Genomic DNA, 27835 nt, shown 5'->3' on the forward strand with positions numbered 1-27835 from the left:
TTTAATTATACTTTTATGAGAACCTTTCCTTATTCTAACATTTGCAGTACTCTCCTGTCTGAGTTTCTCATTGTGCTTAGGCCTAATTCCTATACCAGTGGTCACATGGTGTTCAGAGAGGCAGATTATGTCAACTGGGTTGGGTGACTTTAAGTCATCAATGCAATTACCTAGGACTGAGATACAACTTGGTGGAGATAAAATTTCTGGTGATTGGTGAAAATTTATAATTGACAGCTGTGATTGGTGATCCAATGTGCTAGAATTGTGCTGTTTAATTTCTTTCCTAAACTGAAGATTTGTTTCAATCCTGACCTCTCGTAGAACTTGACATCTTTCTGTCTTACCTATCCTAAAAAATGTGCTGCTCCAACACCTGTAACCACTGGTATTTTACCATTCATGGCAGTGCCTCCCCCCCCCCCCCCTTAAATTTCCTGCTATTACCCCAGCCAGTTTCCCCTTCCCTTTCCTGTTGAGATGTAGGCCGTGCCTGGTATAGTCCCACCTACTGAGATAGTCAACAGGAACCACACCAATATGAGCCCCCGCACCCGACCCAAGCAGCCGTTCCAACTCCAAATTAACTCTCCCAACAGAAGAGTTCAAATGAGGCCGGTCATGGCGTCTCAGGACAGATACAAATTCAACATTGGTGTGTCTCAATGCCGACGCAATCTTTACCAGGTCACACTCTATACTGTACCCAGGATCTCTGTCGATGCTGTTCCCTGGCCCTCCCACAATAACCACGGTGTCTTCCCTGGTAAATCCTTTACAGAGTGAACCTAAATCCTCTGTCACCTGATCGAGACTAGCACTTGGTTTGAAAAAAATTGTGACCTGGTATTCTGGTCCTAATTCCTCCTGCAGAAGTTGGCCTACACCTCTGGCATGAGAACTGCCTAACAACAAAACTTTCTTCCTTTTCGATGACTTTCCTACATTCTTTTTCAATTTCCTATTGAAAGTTTGTTGTGTCCTGTCTACACCTACCTCTGCTTGAGGCTCATCAGTTTCTAACTGAAGCAACAGGTCAAACTTATTTTTGACATTCACCACAAAACTGTCAGACTTAGTTCTAGGCCTGTTCCTTCTGCTACCTGTTGCCACTTCCCACCTTTCTTTGACCTTCTCCCTCCTTAACCTGTCCAGATCTTCCCTAGCCTGATGTAGCTCAGCCTGAAGGGCAGCAATTTTCCCCTCCTGTTCCACTATCTTCCTATCTCTGCTGCAAATCCTAAATAACCACTGATGAGCCTGATCCACTTTCCCAACACCCACACCACTGCAGTCCCCCCAGTGAAAAAAACTACTGCATCCATCACACCAAACCCCGGAACTAACAATTCTACGGCAAGTCAGGCACTTCTCACTCATAGCAAAAATAATACTTTAGCTAGAATAAATCAATTAAATTACCGAAAATCAAAAAAGACGTTACAAGAATTAAGCCTATTCACAAACGTATATAAGCAAGTTTCTGATTTAAAATTCCGCTGTTTTTCTGAGATCTGTATTAAAACAATGAAGGTATACGCTATTTATTATATATTTCACTCGATGGAATGGAAAAAAAAGGACAATTAAACGAGATACTTTAACTTTGATTCCCCAAAAACGTTACGAGAATTAGGCCTATAAACAAATGTATATAAGCAAGTTTCTGATATAAAGTTACGCTGTTTTTCTGAAATCTGTGTTAAAACAATGAAGTTATACGCTATTTACGGTAGTTTACTTATTTGTTACCGAGAAACTAGTTAAATTACCGTGAAACAAGAAACAAACACGTTTACAAAATTTAAGCCTAAGCGCGACTTTGCGAAGTTACGATCTTTTCGTGTTTTCTGAAAAAATACACAAAGAAAAGTCAAACCTTTAACGGCAAGACTAAACGATACACTAATGCACGTATTTAATTTGTTGTCGGCGTTAAACTAAAACTAAATTATACTCCTGTCTAAATCACTTAACTTTCTGGAAATGGTTTCTGGCGTCACTTACTCGGCGGCCATCTTGGAACAGTCCCAGTAGACAGTATCTATTCGTCCCCTAGTGAAATAAGCTTCTATATTCTTACATTTGTCCTCTAGCCATCCTGCGTAGCTATTTTGCATTTCTTGTCAGTCTGCTGGTTTTATTATTATTATTATTATTATTATTATTTGTGTTCCCTCTCACCTGCTTCATTTACTGCATTTTTATATTTTCTCCTTTCACCAATTTCAATATCTCCTGTGTTACACACACAACTGAGTTGCATTTGTGTGTGTGTGTGTGTGTGTGTGTGTGATCTATTGTTGACAAAGCCCTTAATGGCCAAAAGCTTTATTTGTAATGGTCTTTATGATGTGCCTATCTGCAACTCAGCATCTCCACTATATAGTGAGTAGCAACTTTCCTTTTCATAATATTGTTACTCCTTTTCAACTGTTCATGTAATAAAAGTACCATAAGAGACATGACATAATTTATTAATTCTTTACTACTAACTTATTTAAATTTATTGCTTCGTTTCTACTAACTCTGTTCGCAACACTTTTTGTAGATAGTATCCACAGATGCCGCCAAATGTACCTACAAAATTATAACATTGTATGTGCCACGTAGCTCAGGAGATATGATGTCATAAACATGCTGCGTGGTATGGGTGTGGACGCACAGCTATAAATTAATATCTGGGCAACGCCGGGTTTGTCAGTCAATAAATGGTATATTTCAAATGGAAATGCCAACTTTTTGCATAATATAAATGGGAAAATATCACAATTTGAAGCACTGATTACCAACAGTGCACACAGATGAGTTACTTTAAATATGACTGACTGTTACGGGCAATATAATTTCCAGAATTATCTGACATCAAACAATTATGAGCACTTTCCCCAGTTAATATTGAACTGCATTGTTCAGTACGAGTGGCACATTGCATAGTCGTAGCAAACAGAAGATTCCTCCACAGATGCAGAGAAAGTCACTTTACAGACAGTATTTCATGTTGTGGAATTTGGGTTCTGGAAGCAGATTAATGTCATATGTCTTAGCACAGGGATTAAAAATGGATTTTTGATTATATAGATATTTAACAACTCAAATTGCGTAAGAATGAACATGAATAATGTGACACACTTACATAACAGAAATTATACTAATGACAACATTATTCATACAAAACATTTGATAATACTTTGCACAGATCACTGCATCAATCTGGTTATCTCATCACCATCATCTGCTTCTTGCTCTTCACATGCACCCTCTTCAATAATTTCCTCTTCCACAATGTATCTTCTTACCTGGAACATTCAAGAATATAAACATGCAATATCTTGTACACGATGGAGTAAGATAACTCTGAAATAGATCACAGAGTAATGAAACAATTATCACAAAGTTGGGCAGATTTGTTTATTGTCTGTTTGGGTCTCATGTGATTAATAAGCATTTTTACTTCTAAAGTGCAGCACTATGATTGATGATCATTAGGTTGCACTTTAAGTTTGATGGTGAGTTTCAATCAAAGAACCACAACATGAACCTGGAAATCAAAACCCACTCTGCTCCAGAATGAAAATTAGTTGTGGAAAGAATCCTAGGCTGTGGCTATGTCTTTACTCTGCAATATCCTTTCTTCCATGGGTGAAAGTTCTATCAGGTGCAGAAGAGCTTGGAGGCAGAAGATGAGGTACTTGTTGAATTAAAGCTGTGAGTCATGCTCAGTCAGTACAGCTTGCCTGCAAAAGGGAGAGGTTTCAGGTCAACTTCCTATCTGGCAGAGTTTTAATCTGCCAGTGTCAGTTTCTTGAGAGAATTTTAGAAAAGTGTCATTCTGTGCTAAAGGAGACCACATACAGAACAATAGTGTGACCCATTCTTGAGCACTGCTTGAGGGTTGGGATTCCTACCAGTGTGATTAAAGGAGGACATTTAAGCAATTCAGAATTGGGCTGTTAGATATGTTAACAATAGATCTGACCATTACGTGAGTGTTACAGAGATGCTTCATGAACTGAAATGGGAATCCCTGGAGGGAAGATGAGCTCTTTTCTTGAAACACTATTGAGAAAATTTAGAGAACCAACAACTGGAGCTGACTGTATAACAATTCTACTGCTGTCAACATACATTTCATGTAAGGACAACTAAGATAAGAGAAATTAAGGCTTGTATGGAAGTATACAGCTGTTTTTCCCTTTGCTCGATTTGTGAGTGGAACAGGAAAAACAATGACTGTGGTACAAGATACCCTCCACCATGCACCATACAGTGGCTTGTGAAATATGCAAATAGATGTAGACACTGCTATAAAGCGCAAATTCATTCTGGTACCAAGCATCCTGTTTTAACAGAATAATTTGAAAGTACAAATTTATCCGCCAATTTGAAAAAATGACTTCTTATTTTCAATTAATATATACTGTCTTCCTCAACTAAAAGAAAAAACACCACACATGTAGAACACATTTCAGATAATAATTCAGATATGAAGACGTAATTTTAAGAAGAAATGGATATTAAGACTTAGGCCATATCTGACATATCATGGCCTTTTTTTCCCATTGAGTAACTTGAAAAGGAGTCTTTGGATGTATCAGACTTTTATGTTTCCAAGGACATAATTCCATGTAAATAAACTGTAAACTGAAGGCCCCCCCCCCCCCCCCCCCATGAACCATGGACCTAGCCATTGGTGGGGAGACTTGCGTGCTTCAGCAATACAGATAGCCATACTGTAGGTGCAACCACAATGGAGGGGTATCTGTTGAGAGGCCAGACACATGTGTGGTTCCTGAAGACGGGCTGCAGCCTTTTCAGTAGTTGCAGGGATCACAGTCTGGATGATTGACTGATCTGGCCTTGTAACACTAACCAAAATGGCCTTGCTGTGCTGGTTCTGCGAACGGCTAAAAGCAAGGGGAACCTACAACAGTAATTTTTCCCGAGGGCATGCAGCTTTACTGTATGATTAAATGATGATGGCATCCTCTTCGGTAAAATGTTCCGGAGATAAAATAGTCCCCCACTCATATCTCTAGGCAGGGACTACTCAGGAGAATGCTGTTATCAGGAGAAAGAAAACTGGCGTTCTACGGATCGGAGTGTGGGATGTCAGATCCCATAATCGGGCAGGTAGGTTAGAAAATTTAAAAGGGAAATGGCTAGGTTAAATTTAGATATAGTGAGAATTAGTGAAGTTCGGCGGCAGGAGGAACAAGACTTATGGTCGGGTAAATACAGGGTTATAAATACAAAATCAAATAGAGGTAGTGCAGAAGTAGGTTTAATAATGAATAAAAAACTAGGAGTGCGTGTAAGCTACTACAAACAGCATAGTGAATGCATTATTGGGGCCAAGATAGATACGAAGCCCTTTCGTACCACAGTAGTACAAGTTCATATGCCAACTAGCTTGAATGACAAAGGGACTGATGAAATGTATGATGAGATAAAAGAAATTATTCAGATATTGAAGGGGGACAAAAATTTAATAGTCATGGGTGACTGGAATTCAATAGTAGGAAAAGGAAGGGAAGGAAACATAGTAGGTGAATATGGGGTGGGGGTAAGAAATGAAAGAGGAAGCCGCCTGGTAGAATTTTGCACAGAGCATAACTTAATCATAGCTAACACTTGGTTCAAGAATCATGAAAGAAAGTTGTATACATGGAAGAGGCCTGAAGATACTGGAAGGTTTCAGATAGATTACATAATGGTAAGACAGAGATGTAGGAACCAGGTTTTAGATTGTAAAACATTTCCAGGGGCAGATGTGAATTCTGCCCACAATCTATTGTTCTTAAAATAATTGAAAAGCCACGATCACTTCAATCGTTTACTAGATGACCGGTTTCAGCACTCTGAAGGTGCCATCATCAGATCTGTGAAGGTATAACATAACAGGTTTGAGGGAGGGCTTACATGAGTTAACTATATACATTACAGTTATTACAGAACCACATACCTGAAATGTGGATTAACATTTATAAAACAATATGGACCACATGGCATATGAGGCGGACCGTCTGATAAAAGCATTGTCACATCCAATAAAAAATATGCTCTCATGGTCGTTCTTTCCATAAAATATAAAACTGAAGTCACCAGATAAAACTACCACTGCTCGCCTAACACCGGTCGGCATCATCACTGCCCTAATCTGCGCAGGCTTACCTGCTGTGATTCTAGCGGTTCACGACCGGCCACCAGATAGCGCTGTCCAAGCAGCGCATACACAGTCCCACGGTATAACCATTCATGACTACTAAAACACAACTTTACTGTAACTGCTTGTCACATACCCATGCAAAGCCCACAGTTGCCCATACATTTCCTGTACGTACTACAATCACTATAAAGTACGCCAATTACAAAGTGAAAGCATCTGAGGCACAGACATTATCCATTAGCGCCTTACAAAACTACATATTATAATTTACCTTTATTCATATAAGGACGTGAGGAATATGCACACAGAAAGCTGTTCATAACACGACTTAGGTACAATGTGATGAGTGATAAAAACCTGTATGCTGGGCTTTACCTGTCTAGGCAGTATGGTCTTAGGTATTGTAAGCACTAAAAAAGAACTTATTCACTTGCTATAAAGTCTTTCACCATCTACACATTCGTTATGAGCAAGGAATAAATCAACTACGAAAAACTGCATAGGTACATGCAATTAAGGAATGCCAGGTCAGAAGCAAACCGAAGGGCACAAGAACAGGAGGGAAATTACATGTGGACCAAGCTGCACCGTGACTCCACGTACGCACCCATTGGCATGGCACTCGTATCGTCCAAGGGGCCTCACCGAATGAGGAATAATGACAAACTACATTACTATGATACCAAAACCACAAGCGTTCTAGCTTCATACGCTAATATATCTGTAAAATATAAAAATAAATAAAATAAGAACGTAACGAAGACACGCTAGGCGGGCAATGGTAATCGTCGAGTAAAGTTTTACTGGCAAAACTGGCCAACTACACTTCAAGCCTTATAACAAGTATTTACTTTACCAAGGTAGGCCCTCCTAAAAAACATATAAATAACATTAGCAGTATTCTAAAGGTGGCTTTCTGAGCATAATAGATACACAGCACGCATCACAACGTGTGAATAGGTCACACAGGGTCTCTAGAGCACCACATCAAATATGTCAAAGAAATTATGATCCACCGATTCTAACTGGTCGTTCAACAATTTACTCGAAACCCTCTTTCTGTTTTTGTAAATTTTGATGTTTTCCAAAACGTTGAGTTTGCTTCCTTTCGGTGCTGTATGCAAGATTTTCATACCTTGCTGCATATCACTAATTTTATGGTTCGAATCCCGCAGATGGTCACCCAAAGCGGATTTATTGTGGGCACTCGTGTGCTCACGAAAATGCGTAAAAAATGATCTCCCTGTCTGCCCCACATAAAAGCCTTCAAACCCACCACATTGTGATCTGTATACCCCTGTTTTTCTAAATTTATCAACGCTTTCTTCAATCGTGTGCCTAAGTTTCGAGCGCAAACTATTTTTCGTGCTAAATGCCAGGACCATGCCGGACTTACGAAACTGTCAGTCTATTTTGTCAGACAGCGACCCTTGATATGTCCTTATAACTTTTTATCCCTATTATTGTTAAATGGCCTTTCCTTCTTATCCTTGCTGTTTTTAATTTTTGTGTTCAACTTGTCCACCATGGCTGCATCATACCCATTGCTACAGGCTATATGTTTGAGGACATCTATCACTTGCTTAACGCTACTCCGTTGCAGCGGCAACTTTAAGAGCCTATGTATCATTGAGAAAAAATAGGACTTTTTATACTTAGATGGATGATTGGATTGGGCATGAATAACCAGGTCTGTAGCTGCTGGTTTCCTGTAAATACTAAATGTATGACATTTCAGGAATGTGGTTCTGTAATAATTGTAATGTATATAGTTAACTCATGTAAGCCCTCCCTCAAACCTGTAATGTTATACCTTCACAGATCTGATGATGGCACCTTCAGAGTGCTGAAACCGGTCATCTAATAAACGATTGAAGCAATCGTGGCTTTTCAATTATTTTAAAAACAGAGTGATCGCCCCATGACACACCATGTGTTCACTGCAAAACAGTATGACACGCCAGGCAGTGGGACATATTTACACCTTGTTATCTTTAAAGACAAGAATAGCTAAATATTCATTACATATAGCTTTTGATAAGAAAAGTTTATCGTGTAATGTAATTCCTAAGTATGCCCAGATTAGAATTATGAATATGTCTAAAGTAGCACGAGTAGTGAAGCACAAATCTGTAATATTGTGGATTAAAACGCAAATACGAGATTTTTACAAACAAAGGCACATAATGTTCAGTAAGGTTGAGAAATTGAAGTGTGACCTTGCTGTGGCACTAACTAGTGCACAGCTCGAGGTAATGAGGGCCTTTATTCAAGATAAGGTAAATAATATGAAGTTGCGTGTGCAAGCTATTCATGACAGGAAATTTAGGAAACTCAAAGAATAACCTGCGTATCATTCGGAAACAGTTCCTACACCTAATGTAAAATTTGCAGAACGGGTAGTGAATTTAACAGATATCGTCTTCAGTCAACAAGAAGAGGAGTTGCTCAATAAAGGTTTGCAATACATTATTCTGCTAAAGTGTAGCTCTAAGCAGGTTAGCGAAGTCGTTGCTGAAACAAAAATAGCGTTACAAGTAGCGCATTTAAGAAAGACTCAAGTAATGGCCAAAACGACTAAGGTAGCTAAGATATTGGAAGATAGTACCAAGTTCCGGACACAAACAAGTAAAGACAGTAATACATTAAATTGTATAAATCAAAAATTGCTAGAAAATCGGGCTATTGCTGTCCCAGCAGATAAGTCTAAGGCCACGGTCATCATTCGGGAAGCTGATTGTTTCCAAAACAGAGAAATTTTTTCGTGAAAACAACATCACGCAGATGACTAAGATTCCAATTAATAATTTTAATACGGAAGTTAGGAAAGCAATAGATCGGTCACATTTTTTGCTGGCTGATAAATCTAGGCGTGATTTAAAATTGATGGTGGTCGAATTACCTAAGCTGAGGGCACAGGTTAAGACCCACATCATCATCATCATTTAAGACTGATTATGCCTTTCAGCGTTCAGTCTAGAGCACAGTCCCCCTTATAAAATTCCTCCATGATCCCCTATTCAGTGCTAACATTGGTGCCTCTTCTGATGTTAAGCCTATTACTTCAAAATCATTCTTAACCGAATTCAGGTACCTTCTTCTTGGTCTGCCCCAACTCCTCCTACCCTCTACTGCTGAACCCATGAGTCTCTTGGGTAACCTTGCTTCTCCCATGCGTGTAACATGACCCCACCGCCTAAGCCTGTTCGCCCTGACTGCTACATCTGTAGCGTTCATTCCCAGTTTTTCTTTGATTTCCTCATTGTGGACACCCTCCTGCCATTGTTCCCATCTACTAGTACCTGCAATCATCCTAGCTATTTTCATATCCGTAACCTCAACCTTATTGATAAGGTGACCTGAATCCACCCAGCTTTTGCTCCCATACAGCAACGTTGGTCGAAAGATTGAACGGTGCACAGATAACTTAGTCTTGGTACTGACTTCCTTCTTGCAGAAGAGAGTAGATCGTAGCTGAGCACTCACTGCATTAGCTTTGCTACACCTCGCTTCCAGTTCTTTCACTATGTTGCCATCCTGTGAGAATATGCATCCTAAGTACTTGAAACTGTCCACCTGTTCTAACTTTGTTCCTCCTATTTGGCACTCAATCCGTTTATATATCTTTTCCACTGACATTACTTTCGTTTTGGAGATGCTAATCTTCATACCATAGTCCTTACATTTCTGATCTAGCTCCGAAATATTACTTTGCAAATTTTCAATCGAATCTGCCATCACACCTAAGTCGTCCGCATATGCGAGACTGCTTATTTTGTGTTCACATATCTTAATTTCACCCAGCCAGTCTATTGTTTTCAACATATGATCCATAAATAATATGAACAACAGTGGAGACAGGTTGCAGCCTTGTCTCACCCCTGAAACTACTCTAAACCATGAACTCAATTTACCGTCAACTCTAACTGCTGCCTGACTATCCATGTAAAGACCTTTAATTGCTTGCAAAAGTTTGCCTCCTATTCCATAATCTCGTAGAACAGACAATAACTTCCTCCTAGGAACGCGGTCATATGCCTTTTCTAGATCTATAAAGCATAGATACAATTCCCTGTTCCACTCATAACACTTCTCCATTATTTGCCATAAGCTAAAGATCTGGTCCTGACAACCTCTAAGAGGCCTAAACCCACACTGATTTACATCCAATTGGTCCTCAACTAATACTCGCACTTTCCTTTCAACAATACCTGAGAAGATTTTACCCACAACGCTGATTAAAGAGATACCTCTGTAGTCGTTACAATCTTTTCTGTTTACATGTTTAAAGATTGGTGTGATTATTGCTTTTGTCCAGTCTGATGGAACCTGTCCCGACTCCCAGGCCATTTCAATTATCCTGTGTAGCCATTTAAGACCTGACATTCCACTGTATTTGATGAGTTCTGACTTAATTTCATCCACCACAGCTGCTTTATTGCACTGCAATCTATTGACCATTTTCTCCACTTCCTCAAATGTGATCCTATTTCCATCATCATCCCTATCCCACTGTACATCGAAATCTGAAACATTGCTGATGGTATTTTCACCTACATTGAGCAACTCTTCAAAATATTCCCTCCATCTGCCCAAGGACTCCACAGGATTCACCAGCAGTTTTCCTGACCTGTCCAAAATACTTGTCATTTCCTTCTTACCTCCCTTTTGAAGACTGCTAATTACACTCCAGAATGGTTTTCCAGCAGCTTGACCGAAAGTCTCCAACCTGTTTCCAAAGTCTTCCCAAGATTTCTTCTTGGATGCTGCAATTATCTGTTTGGCTTTGTTTCTTTCTTCAACATAACTTTCTCTGTCTACCTGAGTTCTAGTATGTAGCCATTTTTGATATGCCTTCTTTTTCCTTTTACAGGCTGCCTTTACTGTGTCATTCCACCAAGCTGTTTGCTTCATCCTACCTTCACACACTACTGTTCCAAGACATTCTTTAGCCACTTCTAGTACTGTGTCCCTGTACCTTGTCCATTCCTTTTCCAATGACTGTAATTGACTACATTCAACTAATTGGTACCTTTCTGAGATCACTGTAATGTACTTGTGCCTGATTTCCTTATCCTGAAGTTTCTCCACTCTTATCCTCCTACATATGGACCTGCCCTCCTGCACTTTCGGCCTCACAATACCAATTTCACTGCAGATTAAATAATGATCAATGTCATCAAAGAATCCCCTGAATACATATGTGTCCCTCACAGCCTTCCTGAATTCCTGATCTGTTATTATATAGTCAGTGACAGATCTGGTTCCCCTGCCTTCCAAAGTATACCGGTGAATGTTCTTATGTTTAAAAAAGGAGTTTGTGATTACTAAGCCCATACTGGCACAGAAATCCAAGAGTTGTTTCCCGTTCCTGTTGGCCTCCATATCCTCTTCAAATTTACCCATAACCTTTTCATACGCTCCTGTTCGATTTCCAATCCTGGCATTAAAATCACCCATGAGCAGAACACTGTCCTTGTCCTTTACTCTAACAACTACATCACTGAGTGCATCATAAAAACTATCCATCTTATCTTGATCTGTCCCTTCACAATGCGAATATACTGACACAATCCTAATTTTCTTGCTAGACACTGTCAAATCTATCCACATCAGTCGTTCGTTTACATATCTTATTGTAGCTACGCTGGGTTCCATTTCTTTCCTGATGTAAAGCCCTACACCCCATTGTGCTATTCCTGCTTTGACTCCTGACAGGTAGACCTTGTATTCTCCCACTTCCTCTTCTTTCTCACCCCTTACCCGAATGTCACTAACAGCTAAAACGTCCAGCCCCATCTTACTTGCAGCCTCTGCCAGCTCTACCTTCTTCCCAGAGTAGCCCCCATTGACATTAATAGCTCCCCATCTCATTACCATTTGTTTGCCAAGTCGTATCTTAGGAGTCCCTGGTTTGTCAGTTAGAGGTGGGACTCCGTCACCTCCAAAGGTCCGAGGCATTTTGCTCTGATTGTTGCCAGCATCATATTTAAAGTACCAGGGAAGCAGGTTGCTAGCCTTACTTGCCCCGAGTCCCATTGAGTTTTACCCCTAACGGTTGAGGGACTAACCGGTGGATTTGGTAGTCTTTGCCGTATGAGCACAAAGGCGACCACGACTCAGAATATGTCCGAGATGCCCAGCCTTATTCCAAAGTAACTGGTATCCCGACTGTTGGGACCACTTACTTGGCCACTCATACGTTGCCTGTGGTTCATGAACTAGGACATGACAACAGGAACCCACACCATGAACCACAAAGTAGAAAAAAGCATTAGGCCGATTGTGGATGGAAGGCAAGCTCCGAATGCTAAGTTGAATAAATATCTTAATAGGAGGTTGAAACAACTGTATGTGTTTGAAACCTCTTACAGTGTAAAGAATAGTTACGAGTTGGCACGTTTTCTTAAGGAGGGTGCACGTCTGGTATCTTTTGATATAAAAAATGTATATACTAATATTCCAGGTAAAGAATGTCTAAAGGTGGTCAAGAATAATTTGATAAAGCATTGTAAGCTGAGCCAGGCAGAACTTAACGGAATTTGTCGATCTATTAGAAACGTCGCTATCATTTAACTGCTTTCAGTTTAATAACAAGTATTACAGTCAGCATGACGGCTTAGCAATGGGCAATTACTGAGCTAGTATGCTGGCCGATATATTTATAAACAGTTTGGAAAGTAAGTTATTCAGGGACAATATAACGCTAAGAGAGATAACGGATTATTATAAGAGATATGTAGATGACGTTATAGCCCTTGTGATAGGGAAGATATCAATGAGTATTTAAATGCGCTGAATGCTATGCATAAGCAGATCATATTTACAGTAGAAGTTGAAAGTAATAATAGTATCAACTATTTAGACTCACTATTACTAGAGCGGCCGGCCATCATACATTTAGTATTTACAGGAAACCAGTAGCTACAGACCTGGTTATTCATGCCCAACCAAACATCCATCTAAGTATAAAAGGTCCTATTTTTGCTCAATGATACATAGGCTCTTAAAGTTGCCGTTGCAATGGAGTAGCGTTAGGCAAGAGATAGATGTCCTCAAACATATAGCCTGTAGCAATGGGTATGATGAGGCCATGATGGACAAGTTGTACACAAAAATTAAAAACAGCAAGGATAAGAAGGAAAGGCCATCTAACAATAGTAGGGATAAAAAGTATGTTCCAATGACATATCAAGGGCCGCTGTCTGACAAAATAGATTGACAGTTTTGTAAGTCTGGCGTGGTCCTGGCATTTAGCACGAAAAATAGTTTGCACTTGAAACTTAGGCACACGATTGAAGAAAGTATTGATAAATTTAGAAACACAGGGGTATACAGATTACAATGTGGCGGGTGTGAAGGCTTTTATGTGGGGCAGACAGGGAGATCGTTTTTTACGCGTTTTCGTGAGCACACGAGTGCCCACAATAAATTCGCTTTGGGTGATCATCTGCGGGATTCGAACCATAAAATTAGTGATATGCAGCAAGGTATGAAAATCTTGCATACAGCACCGAAAGGAAGCAAACTCAACGTTTTGGAAAACATCAAAATTTACAAAAACAGAAAGAGGGTTTCGAGTAAATTGTTGAACGACCAGTTAGAATCGGTGGATCATAATTTCTTTGACATATTTGATGTGGTGCTCTAGAGACCCTGTGTGACCTATTCACACGTTGTGATGCGTGCTGTGTATCTATTATGCTCAGAAAGCCACCTTTAGAATACTGCTAATGTTATTTATATGTTTTTTAGGAGGGCCTACCTTGGTAAAGTAAATACTTGTTATAAGGCTTGAAGTGTAGTTGGCCAGTTTTGCCAGTAAAACTTTACTCGACGATTACCATTGCCCGCCTAGCGTGTCTTCGTTACATTCTTATTTTATTTATTTTTATATTTTACAGATATATTAGTGTATGAAGCTAGAACACTTGTGGTTTTGGTATCATAGTAATGTAGTTTGTCATTATTCCCCATTCGGTGAGGCCCATGGACGAAACGAGTGCCATACCGATGGGAGTGTAAGTGGAGTCACGGTGCATCTTGGCCCGCATGTCATTTCCCTCCTGTTCTTGTGGCCTTCAGTTTGCTTCTGACCTGGCATTCCTTAATTGCATGTACCTATGCAGGTTTTCGTAGTTGATTCGTGAGCAAGACGTATGAGACAAGCGAAATACTCTCAGAATTCAAGACGAATATAATAATTCCAATCCCAAAGAAAGCAGATGTTAACAGATGTGAAAGTTACTGAACTATCAGTTTAAAAAGTCACAGCTGCAAAATACTAACGCGAATTCTTTACACACGAATGGAAAAACTGGTAGAAGCCGACCTCGGGGTAGATCAGTTTGGATTCCGTAGAAATATTGGAACACGTGAGGCAATAGAGTAAAGGAAACAAAGGAAAAATTCGGAGTAGGAATTAAAATCCACTGAGAAGAAATAAAAACTTTGAGGTTCACTGATGATATTGTAATTCTGTCAGAGACGGCACAAGACCTGGAAGAGCAGTTGAATGGACTGGACGGTGTCTTGAAAGGAGGATATAAGATGAACATCAACAAAAGCAAAACAAGGATAATGGAATGTAGTCTAATTAAGTCAGGTGACGCTGAGGGAATTAGATTAGGAAATGAGATACTTAAAGCAGTAGATCAGTTTTGCTATTTGGGGAGCAAAATAACTGATGATGGTCGAAGTAGAGAGGATATAAAATGTAGACTGGCAATGGCAAGGAAATCGTTTCTGAAGAAGAGAAATTTGTTAACATTGACTGTAGATTTAAGTGTCAGGAAGTCGTTTCTGAAAGTATTTGTATGGAGTGTAGCCATTTATGAAAGTGAAATGTGGTGCTACAGAAAAATGCTTTAGATTAGATGGGTAGTTCAGATAACTAATGAGGAGGTATTGAATAGAATTGCTGAGAAGAGAAATTTGTGGCACAACTTGACTAGAAGAAGGGAACGGTTGGTAGGACATTTTCTGAGGCATCATGGAATCACCAAATTTAGTATTGGAGGGCAGCGTGGAGGGTAAAAATCGTAGAGGTAGACCTAGAGATGAATACACTAAGCAGATTCAGAAGGATGTAGGTTGCAGTAGGTACTAGGAGATGAAGAAGCTTGCACAGGATAGAGTAGTATGGAGAGCTGCATCAAAACAGTCTCTGGACTGAAAACCACCACCACAACAACAACAGCAACAACAACAAACTAAAGTATGAAACTGTGGTGTCACCGCCAGACACCACACTTGCTAGGTGGTTGCCTTTAAAGCGGCCGCGGTCCGTTAGTATACGTCGGACCCGCGTGTCGCCACTGTCAGTGATTGCAGACTGAGCACCGCCACACGGCAGGTCTAGAGAGACTTCCTAGCACTCGCCCCAGTTGTACAGCCGACTTTGCTAGCTATGGTTCACTGACAAATTACGCTCTCATTTGCCGAGACGATAGTTAGCATAGCCTTCAGCTACGTCATTTGCTACGACCTAGCAAGGCGCCATTATCAATTGCTATTTATCTTGTGATGCATGTACCGTCAGACCGATGTTCACCAATTATGGATTAAAGTTAAGTATTCCAGAAGCTACGTACTATTTTTGCTACTATAAAGACCTTGTCCTGTTCCAGACCTCACGCCATCCTGCGTGAGCTTAAACGCGTGCCTTTCGGCCTCCCGTCCTCGTGGATTGGCCGTCTTGCCAGTCCACAAAAGTTGACGATGAGGATTTTGTGTTCATCTTGCTGTTGCCCTAATTTACTTGTGTCATGGCTTCGCCACAATCTCCAGATGTACTGTCCGAATTTTATCGCTAGCAGAACCAGCAGACGCAGGCCTTATTGGATGCCCTTGGACAGCTCGTCCAGGGTCAACGTGCAATGCAATACGATGCGGCAGCCGCCGCTCCACCGCTACTGCAGCCACAACACACAGTTGCACCGCCTTTTCGTCCTTTTGATGCTGCACTGGAAAGCTGGACGGAGTGGTCACGCCAATTTGGATTCCATCTCGCTGCCTACAGAATTCAAGGTAACGAGCGGCAGCCTTTCTTATTATCGTGCGTCGGAGTGTCCACATACCGTGTGATAGTGAAATTATTTCCCCGACGCAACGTAGCAACTCTGTCCTACGACGAAATTTTGTCTGCATTAGATGCATAGTTCAAAGAATCAGTCAATGTAGTTGCAAAAAGGTATACCTTCTTTCGTACAAAACATACGGCTGGTCAAACTAATCGGGAGTGGGTTGCAACTTTGCAAGGCCTTACTAGGGATTGTGCTTTTGAGTGTAAATGTGGACTCCCTTATTCAGATACTATGGTACGTGATGCAATTGCACAGAACGTTTCTGATGTTCGTGTATGAGAACAGATTTTGAAACTAGTCAATCCCTCCCTTCAACAAGTGATAGACATATTGGATCGGCAAGACACACTTGACTTTGCTCAGGAATCATTTGAACCTTCACCAGGCGTGTGTCACATTAACCGACCTGCCGGGCGAGCTGCACGGAACAGTAAACAGCCCTCGCGCCCGTCCGCGCAGCTGCCGCCAAGCTCTCAGCCACGTGTGCCGTGCAAGCAAGCAAATGCAGTGCTAAAATCATGCCCGTGGTGTGCTACTAGACATTCGCGTGAGAATTGCCCGTCACGCCAGGTTATTTGCTTTTTCTGTAATAAAAAAGGACATGTTCAAAGTGTTTGCCAGAAAAAGCTCAGAACGGACACTCACAACCATTCCAGGCCCTTTGCTTCGCGCCGGAATCAGAATCTAACCCAGAATGATCAGGCTCGTGAACCTTCGCCCATGGAAATTCATGCAGTTCATTCCACTCCTCCCAGTGCCACGCTCTCTAACAGTGGCTGTGTTCGTCCCACACCTAGTGTGCTTCGACATCGCCGGAAATCCCGTCAAGTCGCACGTGATTCTGTACCAGTGTCAGTTCACGTTGCACGAGACAGTCGCTCTTGTCATCAGCAGGACAATAAACTTTTTGTAGACTTGGACATTAATGGCAACGTGATACCATTCCAGCTCGATACTGGAGCTGCAGTTTCCTTGATCAATCACGACACGTACAAACAGCTGGGCCCACCTCCGTTGCGTGCCGCAAATGTTAAGCTCAGTAGTTATTCAGGACAAGCAATCCCTGTGTTAGGACAGTGCAGCCTTCTTGCAACATACAAGGGACAAACAAAACTTGTGTCATTGTACGTCCTTCGTTCTTCTTGTGCAGTGAACTTGTTTGGTTTCGATTTGTTTCAATTGTTTAACTTGTCTATAGTAAATCAGGTCCTATCAGTGAACCAGACTGTGCATTCAGACAATGTTTCTTGTCTATGTGAAGAATTTGCAGACATTTTTGCACCGGGCCTTGGTTGCACTAAGAACTATGAAGCACATTTGGAACTGAAAGTAAACGCGCAACTGAAATTTTTCAGAGCGCGCAATGTTCCCCACGCATTGCGTGATGAGGTCGCAAGAACATTACACGATTTGGAATCACAAGGTGTGATTGAACGTGTGCAGGCTTCTCTCTGGGCATCACCCTTAGTAATTTTGCCAAAACCTTCCAGAAAATTGAGACTTTGTGTCGACTTCAAGGCAACAGTGAATCCACAACTAGTGATTGCAACTTTTCCTTTACCCCGCCCGGAAGATCTTTTTGACAAACTGTGCCCGGGTAAATATTTTTCGAAATTGGACCTAGCAGATGCGTACTTGCAAATACCGGTGGACAAAGAATCCCAGTGCGTTTTAGTGGTTAACACGCATCTTGGTTTGTATCTATTCAAACGACTGCCATTTGGGTGTGCATCCGCCCCTGCATTGTTTCAGCAATATCTACAAACTGTTTGTGCGTAAGTCCCTACTGCAGCAAACTATCTGGACGATATTGTGATCTCCAGAAAGACGGAAGAAGAACATTTAGCCAATCTCAGAACACTATTTCAGGTCTTGCGACAAAATGGTCTTCGCTTGCGGAAGGACAAATGTGTGTTTTTTGCTTGTGACTTACCCTACCTGGGCCATGTACTCAATGCCCAAGGCAAACGTCCCAGTCCCGAGCACCTCCGTGCCATACAAGACTTGCCTTCGCCACAGAATTTGAAGCAGCTACAGAGTGTGCTGGGAAAAATCAATTATTATCATCGCTATGTGCGCCACGCCTCTTCCATTTCAGCTCCACTTCATCGCTTACGCCGTAAAGGTGTTCCGTTCATCTGGACGACGGAATGCGAACACGCCTTTCGCCAGTTGAAATCGGCGTTGCTTTCCAATACTTGCCTTACGCCATTCGATCCCCAGAAACCCCTTTTGTTGATGGTGGATGCATCAGATTTCGGGATCGGTGCTGTGCTTGCGCACAAAGATGGTTCGCATGATCGCCCTATTGCCTTTGCGTCCAAATTGCTCTCGTCTGCACAAAGAAATTATTCACAGATCGAGAAAGAAGCTTTGGCTCTTGTATTTGGTGTTACAAAGTTTCATGATTTCTTGTATGGTCGTCACTTTACCATCATCACAGACCACAAACCTTTGACATCGCTTTTTCATCCGAACAAGCCTGTACCTTCACGTACAGCGCAGAAATTCATTCGCTGGTCTATTTTCCTCTCGCAGTACTGCTACGATATCTTGTATCGGTCCACTGCTAAGCACGGAAACGCCGATGCGTTGTCCCGTTTGCCTGTTGCTGAGGATAGCGCATTCGATTCTTCCGAACTGGCTCGCATGTTCATTGATGCGGAAACCGATGACGTGGTCGAATCATTTCCGATTGATTTTCGTTGTGTAGCTACAGCCACAGCTGCTGACCCTGTCCTTGCTACCGTTTTGCGTTTTGTTGCTACACAATGGCCTTTGTCGAAGTCGCGGATCGCGGATCCGTTGGTTCGCCGATTTTTTGCTCACAAGGAGGGAATTTTTGTACGACGTGGTGTTTTGCTGTTGCGTTCTGATAATGATCAGTCCAGGGTCGTGGTCCCACGTTCGTTACAGTCCTCTGTCTTACAGCTTCTCCACCAAGGACATTGGGGTATAGTGCGAACGAAACGACTTGCTCGTCAGCACTGTACTTGGTTCGGAATCGATGCTGCGATTACGAATATGTGCTCTTCTTGCATGGCGTGTGCCGAACAACAATCCGCACCACCGTGGAAATTCTTTGCATGGCCGAAAGCCACTACTCCTTGGCAATGCTTACACATCGGTTTTGCTGGTCCATTCTGGAATGCTCGATGGTTGGTTGCGGTAGATTCATTCAGTAATTTTCCTTTTGTTGTCCGGATGTCTTCCACGACGTCTTCTGCCACCATCCAAGCGTTATCCACTATCTTTTGCATTGAAGGTCTTCCACAGACTATTGTTTCCGACAATGGCCCACAATTCATGTCCGCCGAATTTCAGTCATTCTGCAAGGCTAATGGTATTCAATATCTGACGTCAGCGCCGTTTTCGCCGCAGTCAAGCGGTGCCGCAGTCAAACGGTGCCGCTGAACGTTTGGTCAGGACTTTCAAGTCACAGATGTTGAAGTTGAAAGAGTCTCATTCTCGGAAGGACGCGTTATTGCTCTTTTTGTCCACGTATGGCTCTCAGCCCCGAGATGGTCGCTCGCCGGCTGAGTTTTTGCACAGTCGCCCTCATCGCACCTTGATGTCTTTGCTACATCCACCGCATCAGGTTCCTGTGCAGCGGCAGACACCTGCTTTTGCCCCAGGCGACGTTGTATTCTATCGCAACTATCAAGGTTCACGGCATTGGCTTGCAGGGCGCATTCTTCGCTGCCTCGGCCGCTCTATGTATCTGGTTTTGGGGGCCTCTGGTGAGGTGCATCGCCATCTCAATCAGCTGCGCCTCTGTCGTCGCACGGGTTCTGCCGCTCCCCGTCTGCTTTCAGCGACGGTGCCGTCCGGTCAGCGCCCTCGGGACCCATCTACTGGCTCGCCTCAGCCCCAGGTGTTACCGACGCTGCCTTCCATTTTGCCCCATGGCGACACGCCGCCGCCGCCGCCGCCTGTTCTCCCGCCGGCGACGCCCGCAGTGGACGCGTTGCTGCAGCTGCCAGGCGCCTCCCTGTGTCACGCGCCGCCGATCGCTTCCCGTGACCAGTTGTCCTCCGCCATGGAAGTCTTGCCCGCTCTGGACCATATGTCGTCTTTGCCCGTCGGGTGCCCCGGCTCGATGGAGGTCGACCCTTCGGCCCCTCCTGTCTCTCTAAGGGCGCATACACCGCATGTTGGTGTGCACCCTGGACTAGGTTTTCAGGCGTTTCCTAGCTCCCCTCGGACCGAATGGCAGGGTGCGTGTGGCACAGCCTCGCCTGTTGTTAGGCTCCCCACCTCGTCGCATACGTCAACATGGGGTCCTCTCCACGGCAGGTGGAAGCTTTATGCCACAACCGTCCGCCAATTTGCGGGGGAGAAATGTGGTGTCACCGCCAGACACCACACTTGCTAGGGGGTTGCCTTTAAAGCGGCCGCGGTCCGTTAGTATACGTCGGACCCACGTGTCGCCGCTGTCAGTGATTGCAGACCGAGCGCCGCCACACGGCAGGTCTAGAGAGACTTCCTAGCACTCGCCCCAGTTGTACAGCCGACTTTGCTAGCGATGGTTCACTGACAAATTACGCTCTCATTTGCCGAGACGATAGTTAGCATAGCCTTCAGCTACGTCATTTGCTACGACCTAGCAAGGCGCCATTATCAATTGCTATTTATCTTGTGATGCATGTACCGTCAGACCGATGTTCACCAATTATGGATTAAAGTTAAGTATTCCAGAAGCTACGTACTATTTTTACTACTATAAAGACCTTGTCCTGTTCCAGACCTCACGCCATCCTGCGTGAGCTTAAACGCGTGCCCTTCGGCCTCCCGTCCTTGTGGATTGGCTGTCTTGCCAGTCCACAAAAGAAACTCCTTCTGTGAATCCTATGGCCCAAATATTTCCACTCCAACCCCAAAACCTTTATGTCTATAAAGCGCGCACCTCCACACCTGAAGACAGCTTTTTTTTTTATGTCACATGTCTAAAAGTCGCTAGTGAATCACTCGATTTACCACCAACACTGATCAATGGCATAATTTTGAAATGTCTTTAATCCTTGCTCCAGCAGCTCCAGAAAAACTCTTCTCTTAATGAGGTACTTTACCATGCTCATTTTCTAAGGAGTGGAGCTCAGGACCTACGTCACAGACTGTTTAGTTGTGACAGACTATGCTTTAACCACTGGCACAATTTCGCTATTTGTGGGGCAGGGGGAAATTCTGCTCTCTTGGTTGACTTGGCAGGCCACCAGCCACACAATAAAGTCAGTCTGTGGTTATTTTTGGTACACTTTGCAAATGTATTATCTGTGGCTGGAGTCTATGCTTTTGCATGCCTACAATAGCATTTCTCTGAAATCCTTCATACCACCAGCAAGTTTTTCTCATCCAACTGAGGGTGCACTTGCTCTATGTGATCCAGAGGTTGGACTGGGGAGAGGGAGCAAGGATAACTGTTAAATTTTTAGCACCATAACTGAATCCTGCTGTACTGTCCTAGGACGTGGCGGTCTGTGACATGGCGACGTCCAAGTGCCCACACAAAGCCCGTTTTCATGCTTTCCCTCTGCCGTGAGTTCTCTGTCTAGCTTGTGAAAGGACACTGCCATCTACATCCCAAGGGAACGACCCCTATGGCGGTCCCTTACTTCCTAGCGCTTACCCGCCCCGGACAGCACAACGTCGGCATCTATGCATAACGATACGGCATGCTTGAAATACCACCGTGAAATAAAAGACACAGCGAGTTAGTACTGCCCCTCAATCATTGCCATATCCCTCCTTATGATTCTAAGTGCAGTTGTTCTGCTATAAATGTCATTAGCATATTACTCCATCCCATCACTTACATGGATGATGTGTGGTCAGCTGGAATAGTTATCAGCCTCTCAATTTTTAATTGCTGGAGCAAAGGGAAACATTGTCTCGAAGGCAAACAATCTCTTTGCCTCACAATGTAGAAAATGTGTGTGTCAATTTGATATTTCACAGTGTAAGTTAATAAGGTGTGTATTTTCACCAAGCAGCCGTACAGTGCAAACACTTACGTACAAAGTTGCTGTGAGCTCTGCAGCAAATTGATGTTACACTTCCAGAGTGATAAGGGGCGGCTGCACAGACATCATCATTGGCTGTGTTCAACAGCTTCTTGAGGGTGACAAGCACTTGATGGTCACTGAGACTGCCAGTGAGGTTTGGATAAATTGTGGTAGCATTTTTGCCATTATCATAGACAAGCTAGTGTCTAGGAAAGTATGTGCCAAATGGGTTCTTCTACTTTTGAAAACTGATCAAAAACTGAACAGTCTGCAGTTATGTGAGCATCTCTTTGCTACATTTCAGGATTAGACTTGTTACTGACTCACATCATTGTCTGTGATGAAATTTGGTTCATTGCTGTACTCCTGTATCAAAAGAAGTGGACAGGGAATGGAGAAAAAAGGGGACCCTGGACCGGTGAAATCCAAGTAAGAGTTTTCTGCTCACCAAGTCACAGCAACTGTTTCTCAGATCAGTCTCAATTGCTGCATCTTGACTTTTGCACAGTAAATCTGCGCACTACAGCGAGGTTTCAAGCAAGTTTAGACAGTTGTGGCAAAAACACTTGAACACCCTCCCTACAGCCCAGACCTATCTCCCTAAGACTTTCATGGCTCTGGTTCACTCAGAGACACTCTGGGAGGCCAAAAGTTCAACAATGACACTGAGGTTGAACCTACAAACAATACTGTTGGGGGAACATCCACAACTGCAACTGAGCATTATACCAGAGGTTGAAAATACCACTTCAGTTGTAAAGTTCTTTTTATTCACACACAGCCAGTTTCAGGCTCTTATAAGCTCTATCTTCAGTTGTCGTAACTTGGTGCTGTGGCCCCTGAGTGCCACGTTGGACGTGTACTAGGCTCGGCATGCTACCTACCAGCACAGAACAGGGAGTTGAAGCCTATGTGTGCAACTGACTGCAGATACCACAGACTTCATTCTACAAGGGTGGGATGTCAGAGTTACCCATTTGCTGGGGAAATGTGTTCAGAAAGCATGGAGCTATATAGAAACATACATCCACTTATACTTTTTATTTTGAAATAAAAAATTAAAAAATATCTCATTTATGTTTGATTCAGTCTTGTGTACCACCCCACACATGGAAACAGTCTTGACGAGTGCATCCTTTCCACTGATATTTGGTATAATAGGTTTAAGCTTCTTACAATACCGGAAACATCTGCTGCCACTATGACATTTAGTGACACATACCGCTCTAGAGGAGTTAAGTGTATCCCTGCATTTTCTTAGTGATGAATAATTCTCAGAAATAAAAGTTATTAAAAGAAGAGAGAGATCGACTGTAAATATACAGATATTGTGTGGGGTTGATATTTTTGTTTTGTATGTCTTCAGCAACGGACAGCGACCACAGCAACTTCGCGAGAGGAATAAACGTTCTGTGTACCGCCAAGTGACCTCGAAGATGCACGGTCTCAAAGCACAGATACATGAACAATGGAAGTTAGTTAACAAAATATGTGAAAATAATGTCTGTTATTAATTCTTATTCAGTATATTGAACCAAGCAGGCTAATGTAATCTGATTACTGTTGTTTTGCAAAGACATTACATACCTTGTTAATTCAACTGGAATTTCACAAGTTATTTGATGGAAATGTGGTATAACAATTCTAAGCTGAAATGTAGTAAAAGGTACAGCAGAAGTCCAAGAAGCATACAAAAGCACAATCGCCATTAGTAAAGATAAAGAAGATCTAAATTATATTACACATTACACTTGAGGCTGCTTGGCAGAAGCACATCAAACACTATGAAATTGTAGTGCATGAAAATTGAATGTTCACCTTCTGTTCCCTTACACAGCATCCAAACAGTGTTTCACCTGCTTGTGCATTCAAATGAAAAGCTATTTTTGTATCAGTGACAAGCCCTAGAATGTCAAAATATTGACTACACAGGGTTTGAGTTTTCTTACACTCCAGCAGTTAAACACTACCATGTAATACAGCTATCACTGACAAATCATTATCTGGTTATAATTAAACAAGTCAGTCCCTCTCAAAAAATGTTTATGTTTCGTGCATTATCAGTATTAACTCTGTTACAACAAACTTGCACATTGCGACAACAACTTAAAAGTTAGAGTCATTGTTCAAAATGTTTACCACCAGCCTGGAATATTGCAATTACTTACATTTTTGCACATTCTCTCAAATGTACATGCTATTTGCTGTACTGCTAACTATTAGACAGGCAGCTAGGACACTACCAACCAGTTCCTCTCCTGTTTCTTACTGTTTTTCATACCTCAACTTCTTCATGTGATCTGATAAGAAAGTATCCAAAGAATTGTGATCCAGTGGTTGCTATGGTCATGGACAGAACCTTCTCCCTTCCCCCTCCCTTTCCAATCCAACCTGTTATTCAGATGCTTTAGTTACACAGTTTGAAGCTGCAGTGGATGGGCATCACTGATGTGGGCCAGCCATGGGGATCTAATGGACGTCCGGCATGTCTAAGTCCACTGATTGTTCCGCACCAGTGACCAGCCCAGCCCAGTTACTGCTCACACTGATGTCTACCCCTCACCCATGGTTGAGTGGTGGATCATGTCGGGGCACAGCAGGTGGTGAAAGAATTCCCTATTAGTTTGACAAACAGGTTTCCGATGCTGTCTGTGGTTGACACTGTCCCTCACCCGGATGCAATCACTTGTCCTGTTTCAGAGGAAACCTCTCAGCCTGCAAGATCTGGGAAATCACAAAGGGTTGGATTATTGGTAGTTGGAGCTCTCCAGTGTTCGGCACATTTTGGGGGCTCTTAGGGACATGACTGCCAACGAGGCGAAGAAATCCAATGTGCACTCTGTGTGCATACCAGGTGGAGTTATTCCATATACTATGAAGAGCACAGGATGCAATCAACTGCAGGTGGTGGCTCACATTGGTTTTGAACGGCTAACAGAAGTGGTAAAGGCTGCCAGTCTTGCTTGCGAGAGGAAATCAGAGCTTACCATTTGCAGCACAGTCAACAGGACCAATTGCAGACCTCTGGTGCAGAGCCAAGTGAAGGGTCTGAATCAAGAGGCTGACAGTTCTGTGACCGTGTAGGCTACAGATTCCTCGACTCGTGCCATAGGGTGGTGGAGTTTTGAGTGCCATTAAATAGCTCAGGAGTCCATTAGACGCAGGGAGTGGCTACATGGGTAGCAGTGGCTGTGTGGTGTGGTTTGGTTTTTTTTTTTAGGTTAGAGGGTCTTGGGGAAATACAAAAAGGGTTTCAGTGTTAAAGACTGCAGGTTGAACACAGGAAGAATATAGATTCAGGAACCAACAGTATACATACCAGTTGTAAATTGTAGTATCTGTGTTGGAAAAGTACCAGAGCTCCAAGTATTAATAGAAAGCACTGTTTCTCGAATCGTTATAGGCACTGAAAGCTGGATAAAGTGGGAAATAAGTTCACTCAAAATTTTTGCGAAGGACCTAACAGTGTTCTGGAAGGATAGGCTAAACATAGTTGGCAGTGGCATGTTTGTTGATGTTAGAAGTAGTTATCTTGTGTCAAAATTGAAGTAGACAGCTCCCTTGAGTTAGTATGGGTAGATGTAATTTTTGGCAACTAGAATAAAATAATAACTGGCTCCTTTTACCAACCTCATACAATTATAGTTGGAGGTGACTTCAATTTACCCTCGATATTTTGGCAAAAATTCACATTTAAATCCGAAAGTATGCATAAAATATCCCCCAAAATTGTGCTAAAAGCATATTCTGTAAATTATTTTGAGCAGTTAGTTCATGATCCCACTTGAATAGTAAATGGTTATGAAAACACACCTGACTTAGCAGCAAATAATCCTGAGCTAATAACCATCAAAATGGACATAGAGTTTAGTAAACCCAGGGTTGTCGTAGTGAGAATGAATACTGTAACCCCCAAATCCTCCAAAAATAAATGAAAAATATACCTATTCAAAAAAACAGATAAAAATTCACTTGACACCTTCCTGAGAGACAATCTCCACTCCTTCCAAATTAACAATGCAAGTTCAGATAATATTCACAGAAATATTACCGACAGCAACTGAGAGATTTATACCAAATAAATTAATAAACAATGGAGCTGACCTTCCTTAGTACACAAAAAAAGTCAGAACACTGTTGCAGAAGCAAAGAAAAAAGGCACGCCAAATTGAAATGAATGCAAAATCTCCAAAATTGGGAATCTTTTACAAAAGCTTGAAATTAAGTGCAGACTTCAATGTGAGATACTTATAACAACAAAACTTTGTCTCGAAACCTGGCAGAAAATCCAAAGAGATTTTGGTCACATGTAAAGAAACCTAATGGCAAGACACAATCAATGCCTTTTCTGCATGAGAGCAACGTTAAGTGCTGTTGATGATAGTGCTGCGAAAGCAGAGTTACTAAACACAGCCTTCCAAAATTCCTTCATCAAAGAAGACAAAGTAAATACACCAGAATTTGAATCAAGAACAGCTGCCAACATGAGTAACTTAGAAATAGATATCTTCGGAGTAGTGAAGCAATTTAAATCACTTAATAAAAGCAAGTCTTCTGGTCCAGACTGTATACCAGTTAGGTTCCTTTCAGAGTATGTTCATGCAAAGCTCTACGTTTAACAATCACATACAACTGCACACTCCACAAAAAATTCATACCCAAAGACTGGAAAGTTGTAGAGTGGTAGGAGTAACCCACTAAAGTACAGACCCGTATCATTAACGTTGATATACAGCAGGATTCTGGAACATATATTGTGATGGACCATTGTGAATTACCTCAAAGAGAACTGTCTATTGACACTCAGTCAAGACAGATTTAAAAAACATCATTCTTTTAAAACACAGCTAGCTGTTTACTCACACAAAGTGTCGAGTGTTACTGACAAGGGATTTCAAATTGTCTCTAAATTTCTAGATTTCCAGAAGGCTTTTGCCACTGTTCCGCCCAAGCCGCTTGTAGTTAAATTGTGTGCTTATGGAATATAATCTCAGTTATGTGACTGGATTCGTGATTTCCTGTCAGAGAGGTCACAGTTCATAGTAACTGATCGAAAGTCATCGAGTAAAACAGATGTGATTTGTGGCATTCCCAAAGGTAGTGTTACATGCCTGCTGCTGTTCCTTATCTATATAAATGATTTAGGAGACAACCTGGGCAGACATCTTAGGTTGTTTGCAGATGATGATGTCATTTACCATCTAGTAAAGTCACCAGAAGATCAAAACAAAGCAAAATGATTTAGAAAAGATATCTGTATGGTGTGAAAATTGGCAATTGACCCTAAATTATGAAAAGTATGAGGTGCTGAAAGGAATCTGTTAAACTTCAGTTACACAATAAATCAGTCAAATCTAAAGGCTGTAATTTCAACTAAATACCTAGGAATTACAATCACAAACAACTTCAATTGGAAAGAACACACAGAAAATGTTGTAAGGGAGGGAAACCAAAGACTGATTTTTATAAGCAGAACACTTAGAAAATGTAACAGCTCTACTAAAGAGACTGCCTACACTATGCTTGTCAGGCCTATTTCGGAGTACTGCTGCACATTGCGTGATCCTTACCAGATAGGA

At 42.1% G+C, this 27835-nt stretch overlaps 1 protein-coding gene across 3 annotated transcripts in view; it reads right to left on the reverse strand.

The window, feature by feature from the left end:
- Positions 1-2735: 2735 nt before the first annotated feature.
- Positions 2736-27835, reverse strand: part of LOC126215259 (uncharacterized) — a 164516-nt gene continuing 139416 nt past the window's right edge. For 2 of the 3 annotated variants that reach the window (XM_049941938.1, XM_049941937.1), the window contains one exon: positions 3099-3299. In XM_049941938.1, the coding sequence (XP_049797895.1) occupies positions 3201-3299 (99 nt within the window). In that variant the 3' untranslated portion in view covers positions 3099-3200. Of the gene's footprint in view, positions 3018-3098; positions 3300-27835 lie in introns of those variants that run through there. The other variant, XR_007542112.1, reaches the window with a different exon arrangement.

This window comes from Schistocerca nitens, chromosome 12, assembly GCF_023898315.1.
Source record: "Schistocerca nitens isolate TAMUIC-IGC-003100 chromosome 12, iqSchNite1.1, whole genome shotgun sequence".
NCBI lineage: Eukaryota > Metazoa > Arthropoda > Insecta > Orthoptera > Acrididae > Schistocerca > Schistocerca nitens.